Source organism: Solanum stenotomum, chromosome 5 (genome assembly GCF_019186545.1).
Source record: "Solanum stenotomum isolate F172 chromosome 5, ASM1918654v1, whole genome shotgun sequence".
NCBI classification, from domain to species: Eukaryota; Viridiplantae; Streptophyta; class Magnoliopsida; order Solanales; family Solanaceae; genus Solanum; species Solanum stenotomum.
Genome location: NC_064286.1, coordinates 7,667,127 through 7,679,560, shown reverse-complemented (window position 1 = coordinate 7,679,560; position 12,434 = coordinate 7,667,127). Strand labels below are relative to the sequence as shown.

Sequence of the window (12,434 nt, the reverse complement as noted above, 5' to 3'; positions counted from 1 at the left end):
ATGCAAGGAAAATAATTGTACAAAGGCTTTCAACGAAATCTCATCAATTAAGGTCATGTGAAAATATGAGCATGAACAACTTAGGATTTCAGTGCATAAAATATCATATCTCATAATTAAGAAATCAAAACTCGGAATAAAAACATAATTCAAATTCATAATTTCATGGAACTTTGGATAGAACACAGAATTTAACTCTTATTGACTGAATTTAGATGTAGGGTGTGACATAAGACGCATGCATCAACTTGTTCAATTTTATACAAGTTAAAGTACCTCTAAATTAAAAGGGGTGATATTAAACTCACCCAGAATTAAATAAAAATACTAGTAATAATTAAAATCACTAAAGATTACTCTAATGTTAAATTCAAAATTAATGAATAGTCAATATTACTTTAATTAGTACGTTCTCCCTAGTCAAACAAACAAGTAAATATAAGACTTCATATTAATGTTAAAATCCAAAATAATTGAATACTCAACTATTCTAAACCACTATAAATAAGCTTTCTACTATAGTCATTCATACATCTCTCACAAAAGATCCCCAATACATCACAAGTACTCAAGAAAAAATGGCAAAAATTATTTTAACTTTGTTTGCTTTGGCTCTAACTTTAGGCCAAACAAATGCAGTTATTCAATGTGGTACTGATGTTATACCAAAAGTAATTTCTTGTGGAGGTTTTATACTAGGTGATGATGCAAAACCTAGTCAAGCTTGTTGTGTTGGATTGCAAGATTTGGCTAAAATAGCATCTGCCTCACAACCAGACCGCAAAGATATTTGCTTGTGCTTCAAAGCTGCAATGCAAGGTTCCAAAGTGAACTATACAAAAGCTAAACAACTTCCAGATCTATGTCACTTCACTCCCTTTATGCCAATGGTACCTAATCCTGATTGCTCCAAGTAAGCATTACTCACCCTTTAAATTTAAATGTTGTATAACTTGCGACAGTACCCTTTGTCGGAAAATTACATTAGGTAAAAGTGTAATATTATCTATATATATATTAATGTCGACACTTCTTGACACAAGGTGAAGAGCTAGTGCTAACGGTTGAGGGGTTGCAAAAGCTCTCAATCGTTGATAGGTAAGGTGTTTACTATTTTTTGTTACACCCTTGAATTAAAATCCTAGCTCCAAATGTGATTTTATATATTCTTAATACACAGGCACTTCCATTTATGTATTTATTAGTTTTTATTTTTTTAGATGATTTTAATATCTTGATTTACCCTTTATTCTTTGGATGTGTGATTTCAGGGTTATTTGAAGAAGTAGAAGGAAAATCATACACAGTGTAGACGAGATGTAGTCTTCTACAAGAATGATGATCGATGTTTTTCAATAAAATGTTGTCAATTTTATTTAATGACAAAATTGTCATCTCTATTTTAACTAAATAAATGATAGAAAATCAATTTAAAAAATTGTGTTTGATTGTTATTCGAGCTCTCCTTTTAATCTATATATGCATCAGATTGTCTCAATATACTGATAGTATAAATTAGTTATTATACGGACAAGTTATTTAAAAAATAAATACAAATAATAGTTCAAACCGCAAACCCTTTCTAAGACGATAATACTTTAGTCACTAAAACATGCCACCTTTACCTGCACACACTAATGCTTATAAATACAAATAAGACTTGTAAAGTACGTAACAACTTGAACATCAAATGACAAACTTAAACAACATACAAAAAAAAACCTTTTAATTTATTTCCTCTGTCCCATTTTATGTGGCACCCTTTCTGTCACGTCCCGAGCATATGCATTGGATGTGGCCGGCACTTGAAAATAATTGATGGTCCTCAAGCAAATCCTTGTTCTAGCTGACTATTAAGCGAAAGACTAACTCAAGTATACACAAGCATCAAAACTGAAGAATTGTTCAAGAACAGTTTATTAAATATCAAAGTTATCTAAAAATACTGAGTATTGAATATAAAGTTTTAAATAAAACATCTGACACTAAATATTGCAAGATTGACCAAGACTGTCTATCTATGAAGCCTCTACCGTATAAAGATTGGTATTAGGACAAGACCCATGACACCTCAAAACGATACTACTAACAAATCATAAAACTAGAGTCCTCCAAAAGTAAGGAGGTCTCACCAAAAGCTGACAAACATATGATGTGATCTCAGCAGAACTCCTATTGATGATCCTAAGTACCTGAATCTACATCATGAAATGATGCAGGTCGAATGACATTAGTACATTGAATGTACGAGTATGTGATAGTGCTGAATAATACAAATAACTGAACTAAAAGACTAAATGTAACTCAACTGAAATATAGTATAAATCATTATGAAAATCATTTAAGTTGTTACTACAGGAATGCAATTATAGCAAATATTGAATTGAAATGTATATATAAAAATATAATTTTTACTTTACTAGGGCGGATCTCTACCTAACAATTATCACTATGAGCCTCGTGATGATACAATGACTTACCCACGCTGTCGAAACCGCTCTATACCTTGCTGGAGTATAGGATGTAACTCAACTGCTGGATCTACGAAAAAAACCTTCTTGAGGCAGGTGAGGAGTCGCCCGTCTTGCGATTTGATCTTATCTACGCCGGCATCGTAGGTTATGAAATTTGAGTTATCTGTACTCTTACCACAAGTCGGTGCTCAATATTACTCCCAAAATACAATTGTTTGCTCATGTAAAAGTACTCTCTAGGTTGAGATAATTTCTCAAAAGGCCTCTTTAAGAGGTAATTGAAGTCGTACTTAATGTGTCGGGAAACTCTTTATACTTTTCTGAAAATAGTACTCTCTTTTCAATGTAAAAATAATACTTTTGGAACCATCTAAGTTCCCTTAAACTTTTGAAAATAATGTTTCTAAAACTATCTCTTGGACTCACTTTAATCCTCAAAATCAATGTAAGGGAATACTGGCTCGAAAATACTTTTAAAAAGAAACCCAATATATATAGGGTTCGTGTGAAACTGCAAGCATGAACAACAATTCAAGAATTTCAAAGCATAAAATATTTCAAATCTCATAATGTAAGGATTCAAAACTCGGAACAAGATCATAACTCAGATTCAAGAATTTCATAAACTGTGGGCAGAACCCTAGATTCAACTTGCTACTGATTGAATTAAGATGTAGGGCATGATGATGAACTAGCCCAACACTACGGATAGCATCACATACCTGGAACCTTAACATATATGAACAAGTATACCACCCGACCCAAGTTGATTCACTTACGACAATCGATTCGAATTCTAAGAGTAGAGTTGTGAGGTATTACAATTTCTTTTTTTGTCCGCCCTAAAAAGAATGTCACCTAACTAAAATTAAAAATAATCTAACTTAAAAAATTCTCTTTTTGCCTTTAATGAAATGATTTTCAACCACACATATATTCCAGCATTATTTTAGACCATAAGTTTCAAAAGTCTTCTTTTTTCTTAAACATCATGTCAAGTCAAAGGGTGCCACATAAAACGAACCGGAAGGAGTAGTTCTTTACTTTCAACACTAAACTTCACAAACAACTCCTTGTCTTGATGACTATTACTTGGTAGATACCTTTGTTATATTGGAGGCACATAGTTACTCCAATTGTGGCCTATTATGATATCATTAATCTTCTTACACACTATTGTGAACCATCCAGTTCTTTTACTTCTTGCAATGTACTCTAATACGCAGCTCTGGTAGTAAACATGTTAATGAACTGTTTTTTAATAGTTTTTTTGCCGTAAACTTTATCAATATTTATTTGAGACACGTTTAATATCTATTTTTTGCATATGCTTCTTATGGTGTTTAATCATTTCTTAATTATAAAAATTTTCATATTATTAGCGTAGCTTATACTTCCTCTGTCTCAATTTATATGACTCACTTTCTTTTTTTCGTCCATTCCTTAAAGAATGACACATTTCTATATTTAGTAATAATTTAATTTTAAAATGCTCATTTTACCTTTATGGAAATGATTTATAGCCACACAAATATCTATGACTTATTTTAGACCACATATTTCTAAAAAATAATTTCTTTTTTTCTTAAACTCCGTACCAAGTTGTAACACCCCAGAATTTTTTTCGAATTGAGACTCGAACCATCCTTCGTTGTGAGTAGGATTATACCAAGGAAATTAAAATTTCTTGAGTGTTAAGGTCACTAGATGTAGCACCTTGAGTTTTAAGAAGAACTAAAGAGAGTTCATTCAAGTCATTCCTAAGTTCCTTTAAGTTTTGAGTCAACTTCAAATGACCATAACTTTCTGTACAAGATGAGTTAGGTAGGCTACAAGGTACCCAATGAAAGGTCTTTGAATTATCTTTCCAACGCCACCAAGTTTTCTAAGTTTTGAGGTCGGATGAGTGAGATATGCCCTTTTGAAGTCAAGCTGTCCAGTTAAGGAAAGTTATCCGAAAATAGTAAGGGGTATTTTGGTCTTTTCCTTACCAAATCAGATTTAATTCATTTTTAGTATTGTTTTAGGGATCTAATCCTATTAGGTTCAGTTTTATAGTCCTAATATACACCTAGGGTTATAGTTGAGAGTTCAAGAAGAGAAAAGAAGAGAAAAGAGGGGAAAAGAGGAGGAAAGAGGAGAGGATCAAAGCGTTCGTCGAGAGTCTTGCATTTTGTTGCGGATTTTCACCATGGGTTTAATCCCTAAGAGATATGTAAGCTTCCATAGTGTTGGGTTAATTCACCCACACGCCAATTATGTTATTTTCAGCGAAATTTCATTCTTGAAGTTGAAAGATTAGAGTTCTTGATGAGTTCTTGATAGGTGTTCTTGAAGTTCATTCTAAATCTTGTTGTGTTGGGGTTTTGATGATTTCTTGAGATTTTTTTTTTTTTTTTTTTTGAGATTAAAGTGAGTGTTTTGAGGGCTGTATTGAGTAAATTAGAGTGTACTTATGTTAACTAATCGAATCCAAGTGATTAGAGAAGAAACCGTTCGATTATAGGCGAATTAGGGTGAGAAAATGAGCAAAGAATTTCGTCGGGTCTTCTGTGTTGGGGCCTAGCACATCGCGCCAGCCAGAGCACCCCAAAGTATGCTCTGAAGTTTAGGGGCTGGTGCCCCGCGCCACTCATAGCCCCAGGGTCGCCTGCCCCGTCCAGTTTGCAATTGGTTCCTCTGTTTGAGTTCGTTTAAAGTGCACCTTCACTCCCTTTGGATTCTAACTACTCTAAGCTACTTCTAAATACCTAGAAATCATTAATAACTTGATCATAAACTTGAATTCATAATTCAAATTCAAGGTAGAGTTAAGAGTCAAGTTTTGGGAATTCTTTCGAATATTCTAAGAAAGTCCCTTCGAGCCCTTTTGTGGAGTCTTCTACAACTTCTAGTAACTTGTTTCAAGACTCGAGAAAGTGAGTATGAGAATGAGGAAAATGTATTAATGAGTCTACTTTGTCATCATGAGATCTTTCATATCATGAACCATAACTCTTGAATTCATAATTCACATTTAAGAGAGAGTTAAGAGTAGAGTTCAAGGAAGCCTTCGAGTTCAATTGTGAATACTTTGAGATCCATCATCGATTTGAGTTAAGCTTTGAAAGTATGAGAATGAGAAGAGTCATATACATGAGTTACTTGTTGATATTTTGACCCTTGAGTCGAGTCGTTCATTCCCATAACTTCCGCATGAACTTCATCAGTTCAGTACCTTCGAAAGGAGTAGTATCTTCAAGTTCTAAGTCTTGAGTATTGAGTTCTTAATCCCCTGTGAAATTATATTTCTAATCATGGGACTATTACATGTTACCCATGAAGTTCTTGAGTTGAATTGTTCATGCCCATAATTCTGCATGAACCTTATAAGTAGAACAGTCTTGAGATGAGGAGTATCTTTGAGACCTTGAGTTGACTAGTTCATGCTCATAATTCTGCATGAACCCTCTGAGTTGAACATTCTTAAAATGAGTAGTATCATTGAAGTTCTTGAGTTCCAAGTATTGAGTTTTATCTATAGTTATTAAAAACATTGTATTGAGTCGTTCACGTCCATAATTCGGCATGAACCATATTTTAAGAAGTCTTTTACAAATGTTTTAACTTTGTTTTAAGACTTAAGCTTTGAGTTGAGTAAAGAGTAAGAGTAAAGTTCATTTCTTCAAAGATTATATGGGAACTAAGTATTCCCAAGAGTTAAAATGTTTTCACATTTGAGCAAGAACGGAAACATCAATTTCCAAGAGAGCCTTTGAGCTAGTTTTTGAGTAATTATCTCAAATCACAGAAAGAGTTTTGTTTTTAAACTATATGAGATGAGTATATTTTGGGAGTAGTATTGAGCACCGATATGAGGACGCGAGTTCATAATAACTCAAGTCTCCATAAACCATGTAGCCATCAAGGATAGAAAGGATCATACTTTTTAGATGACTCCTTAGTGTTTTTTAGCATAGACTAGTGGATCCACTTAGTTAAGGCGTTCTATATGACGGCAAAATATAGGACAGTTCTAGCAGCGTAGGCAAAACAATGTATCATCACTTAGGCTTATAGTGGTGGTTGTTAGTTAGATAAACTTCCACAGGGTTATATTGTATTTTTATATACACATTGAGTATTGTTGTATTTTTAATACATTGAGTTTCTATCTACAATTTTACAGCTTTCCATATATTGCATCTTTTAATATTTCTTTATCCTTGAGTATCATGAGTTGAGTCTTTCAAGTTGAGTATCTTGAGTTGAGTGTCTTCGAGTTGAGTATCATATCCTTGAGTACTTCTGAGTTAAGTAAGTTTGAGTAGTTTTGAGTATCATTGAGTATTTCTTGAGTTGAGTAAGTTTTGAGAAGAGGTAAGTATGCTTTTTATCAAGTTTCAAGCTTATGTTATGCTTTAGAATTCCCTTTACATGCTCGTACATTCCATGTACTAAGCCATTTGGCATGTATCCTTTCATGATGCAGATTCAGGTATTCGGGATCATCAACAGGATCTTCATTGATACCACATGGAGTACAAGTTAGCTACGGTGAGCCTCCTTGCTTCCAGAGGGTTCCACTTTTACTTTCAGTTATATCAGTTGTTAGGATGGAAGTCGGAGGATGTCGTGGGTCTTGTCCCGACTTCCATCCTTGTCATTTAGAGGCTTCATAGATAGATAATAAAGTTTCAGAAGTCTGTTCATTTATTTTGTTAAATGTTTTAAAGACTTAAGTTGCCCATTTTATGGTGAATTGAATAATTTATTTTTATTCAGAGTTTTTCATTTGAGTTAAAGCTTTGTAATTTAGTTTCATGAATTTTTATCCAGTTTTTAAACTTTGTATGCTTGAGTTAGTATTCCCCTTGTAGTCTGTCAGGATGAGGGTTCGCTTGGGGACCAGCAATGGTTCTCGAGTGCCGGTCACGTCCAGGGTGTAGGCTCGGGTCCTAACACAAGTCAAACTAAGTTATATAAATTGAAACAGAGGAGTAACTTATGACCCTCCTAGCCTATAGCTCACTAGTTCATGTCTCTTAGATCAACAAATGCACTGTCTTAATGGTCCGAATTCTCCTCCCATAGCTTATTGGTTCGCATAATTCACTTAGACACCTTAATTTTTTTATAGGTGTTCATATTCATGCATTACTTAAGCATTTTAATTTGTTACTCTTATATATCATAATAGTGTATTATAAATTTGTAAGTTAATTGGTAAAGGTTTGTTACCTCATTAGGTGTTAGGAAAGAAATAAACAGGTGTAATGTGGAAGCTAGCAAAGCAAACCTTGAAAGATCATGAGTAATAAGACAAACAAGAAATATACCAAAAAGACACAAAGATTTAACGTGCTTCGTTCAATCAATCTACGTCCATAATGGAGATGAGCAATCCACTATAAATATGAGAGTGTAAAATATAGAGAGAAACAACCTCAACCAATTCACTCGGAATACAAGTAGGTTCACAAATTCTCCCCCATAACCGAAACTCTCAAAACCCTAGGAATACATTGTGAATGCTTCTTAAGTAAGAAGGAACAAATCTATATTTATAGAGTCCTAAAACCTTTCCTACAAGAAAAGGACTAGTCAAAATATTAAAACTTCAACCTAAAAGAAAAACCTATTTATGGTAAGAAATCAGGGCAAATAAAACCCAACAAATCTCCCTCTTGGCCTAAATTTGTCTACCTTCTTCACATAATCTTTAGGATCTTACATCTCTTCTCCATAATCTCCTCCATCAAATCTACGTCTCGACAAAGAGAACCTCTCTGAAACAATTTCTCCAACAAAAGTTTTCATTACTGTCAAAAAGGTTGCAGCTAGAACTACACCCGCCAAGATGAACACTCATCTCTAACATGGTTCCATCCTTGAACCATGACTCTGATACCACTTGTTAGGATCGTAAATAAGTAGATGTAATGCGGAAGCTAGCAAAGCAAACTAAGACAAATAAGAAATATACCAAAAGATACAAAGATTTAGCGTGGTTCGGTCAATCGACCTACGTCCATAATGGAGATGAACAATCCACTATAAATATGAGAGTACAAAATACAGAGAGAAACAACCTCAACCAATTCACTCGGAATATAAGTAGGTTCACAAATTCTCGTCCATAACCAAAACTCTCAAAACCCTAGGACTACATTGTGAATGTTGATTAAGTTAGAAGGAACCAGTCTATATTTATAGAGTCCTAAAACTTTTCCTACAAGAAAAGGACTAGTCAAAATATTAAAACATTTTTCTAAAAGAAAAACCTATTTATGATAAGAAATCATGGCAAATAAAACCCAACATTAGGATCGGTAAGTAAGGTCTATTCCCCCTTTCTTATACTTATTCATGTTGAAGTTTTTTATTTAAATTATTAATAAAAAGCCACTGGACATTTGTCTAGTGGAGTAAATTGGAAGGGGAAAAAGTGTTATAATTGACTCTTTAAGAACCACAACACTCTTAGTTGTATAAATCCATTTCATAAGAACTAAATTTTAAAACAGAAAGACAAAATTATAGATATTGAAATTTTGTGGGACTCTTAAAGACGTATTCAATTTGAGTTGGGACTCTACAATGTGTATTCAATTTCAATTAGGATTTCTAGAGACTACTCAACCTTAAACCCTAGTTCATGCCTATATGAAGGATACTATATTCCCTTGAAAACGCATCTCGAGAAGTCCACAAATACATGGAATATTCACAAAGATGAGATCAAAATATGTTCGTCGTCTTGATAATCAAATACTTCAAAAAGATCCACAAATTCTTTAATGGAAGATAAAGTCTAAATTATCCTGGTTTGACAAATACGCCACTAACGGCCCTCGAGTTATGGAGATCAAGTCTAAATCATTCTAGTTCGAGAAATACGTCACTAATGACCTTCGGATTATGCAAATCAAATTCAAATCATCCTAGTTCGAGAAATACGCCACTAACTGCCCTAGACTCATGAATAAATCTTATGAGAGAAGAATCAAGAGAGGAGCATAATTGTACCAGCACTATTTATCAATAAAACTATGATATTTCATATTTTATTAATGATTGCAATTTATTTTCTATCACTTTAAAATTTGTTGCAAACAAATTGGCACACTTAGTGGGACCAAATATGTCATGCATCTCTTCTTTCACAGATCAAATCTGCAAATCTGAAGTCACAAAATTGCAAAGGTGGAAGAATGAGTACTTCAAGCCTCTTCTTTGAGTTTCAACAAGTCTACACTCCGACAAGCCTTGAAGCATGGGGAATTTATAGACATTGAAAATTTGTGGGACTCTTCAAGACGTGTTCAATTCTAGTTGGGACTCTACAAGATGTATTTGATTCCAGTTAGAATTCTTGGAGGCTACACTAACTCTAAACTCTAGCTTATGCCTATATAAAGGGTACTATATTTCCTTGAAAAGACATCTCGAATATCCCATAAATTCTTGGATATTCACAAAGATATTATGATAAAATATTGTCTTTCTTAAAGAAGTGCTCATAAGTTCTTGGGTAATACAAAGAGATCATGAAAACATCAATTGTCTTTCTCAAAGAAATCTCGAAAATTCCACCACAAACTCATGAAATATTTCTAAAGAGATCAAGATCTCAAATATTTCGCAAATTCATGGAATATTCATACAGAGGTCAAACTCAAATCATCCTACTTTGAGAAATACACCACTAACGGCCCTTGAATTACAGAGAAATCTAAAGAGGGGAGAATCAAGGGAGGAACATAATTTACTCACATTCTTGATCAATAAAATTATGTTTCTTCATATTTTATTTGTGATTGCAATTTACTTTCTATCGCTTTAAAATTTGTTGCAAACAATAATACATAAATATGCATATAACTTGGTTTCAACGGATAGATATGTCCAATTTTGGATGTGCACAAGTACACACTTAAACGTGCACAAGTACACACTTAAACTTGTATAAAATTGAACAAGTAATCACACGTGTCTTACATTGCATAATACAAGTAGAACTCTACTTATGATACAAATTATCATGTAGGGATGCCACGAAGAAAGCATGTATCTATTTGTTCAATTTTAACTAGTTAAAGTGTCTACTTGTGCACACCCAAAGTTATAAGGTATAAATGTCAGCTGAGGCTAAATCAAAAGGAGTGATATTAAACTCACCCAAAATCAAACAAAAAAATCAATTCATTAAAATCAATAAAGATAACTTTAATGTTAAATCATAATAATTGAATAGTGTCAAGATTACTTTAATTACTACATTCTCTCTAGTCAAACAAACCAAGTAAAGAAATTTCTTCATCTTAATGTTAAATTCAAAATAATTGAATACTCATCTCTTCTAAAACACTATAGATAGGATTTCTACAATAGTCATTCATACATCTCTCACAAAAGATCCCCAAATACATCACCAATAATTCAAGAAAAAATGGCAAAAAATTTTTTTAACTTTGTTTGCTTTGTCTCTAATTTTAGGCCAAATAAATGCAGTTATTCAATGTGATATGATATTATACCAAAAGTAACTTCTTGTAAAGGTTTTGTACTAGGTCAAGATGTCACACCTAGTCAAGAATGTTGTGTTGGGTTGCAAGATTTAGCTAAAATAGCTGATGCCTCACAACCAGACCGCAAAGATATTTGCTTGTGCTTGAAAGGTCTAATGAAAGGTTCCCCAGTGAACTATACAAAACTTAAACAACTTCCTGATCTATGTCACTTCACTACCTTTATGCCATTGGAACCTAATCCTGATTGCTCCAAGTAAGCATTACTCACCATCTAATGTTGTATAACTTGCAACAGTACCCTGGGATGTCACGTAGGACACATGCATCAATTTGTTCAATTTTATACAAGTTAAAATATCTACTAGTGCACACCCAAAATTAATTAGAAGGCATAGATGTCAGTTGAGGCTAAATGAAAAGAAGCAATACTAAACTCACCCACAATTAAACAAAAGAAATCTAATCATTAAAATCAATAAATATTACTTTAATGTTAAATTCAAAATAATTGAATAGTCAAAATTACTTTAATTACTACATTCTCTCTGGTCAAACTAACCAACTGAAGATATGACTTCATATTAATGATAAATCCAAAATAATTGACAACTCAACTCTTCTAAACCACTATAAATAAGCTTTCTATAATAGTCATTCATACATCTCTCATAAAAGATCCCCAATACATCACAAATAATTCAAGAAAAAATGGCAAAAAATCTTTTAATTTTGTTTGCTTTGGCTCTAATTTTAGGCAATGCAGTTATTAATTGTGATACTGGTATTATACCAAAACTAGTTCCTTGTAAAGGTTTTATAATAGATGAAGATGCAACACCTATCAAGAATGTTGTGTTGGATTGCAAATGCTGGCTAAAATAGCTGCTGCCTCACAACAAGACCGCAAAGACATTTGCTTGTGCTTGAAAACTGCAATGAGAGGTTCCCGAGTGGACTATTCGAAAGCTAAACAACTTCCTGATCTATGTCACTTCACTAGCTTTATGCCATTCGAACCTAATCCTGATTGTTCCAAGTAAGCATTACTATACTCTTTCGTCAGAAAATTATGTTGTATAAATTATAAGTCCAACTTTAATTTTATATCTATATATCTTAATGTTGACACCTCGATCTTGACACAAGGCGAAGAGTTAATGCTAATGTTTGAGGGGTTGCAAAAGCTCTCAATCGTTGATATGTAAGGTGTTAACTATTTTATATTTTAACACCCTTGAATTAAAATTCTAGCTCCAAACATGTTTTGATATATTCTTAAAATAGAGGTACTTCCATTTATTTATTTATTAGTATTCTTTTTAAATTGATTTTATTATCTTGATTTACCCTTTATTCTTGGATGTGTGATTTCAGGGTTTTTTGAAGAAGTAGAAGGAAAAGCATAGACATGTAGAAGAGATGTAGTCTTCTAAAAGAGTAACGATCA

General features: G+C 33.1%; 1 protein-coding gene across 1 annotated transcript; it reads left to right on the top strand.

Annotated features, from left to right (window-relative positions):
* The first annotated feature begins 578 nt into the window (after window positions 1–578).
* LOC125863632 (non-specific lipid-transfer protein C, cotyledon-specific isoform-like) lies at window positions 579–917 on the top strand. The gene has a single exon (XM_049543677.1). The coding sequence runs from the start codon at window positions 579–581 to the stop codon at window positions 915–917; it is 339 nt and encodes a 112-aa protein (XP_049399634.1).
* Window positions 918–12,434: the final 11,517 nt, after the last annotated feature.

Bases quoted from the DNA above. Each gene is read 5' to 3' on its own strand.
- LOC125863632 (XM_049543677.1), top strand. From the start codon at position 579: ATGGCAAAAATTATTTTAACTTTGTTTGCTTTGGCTCTAACTTTAGGC.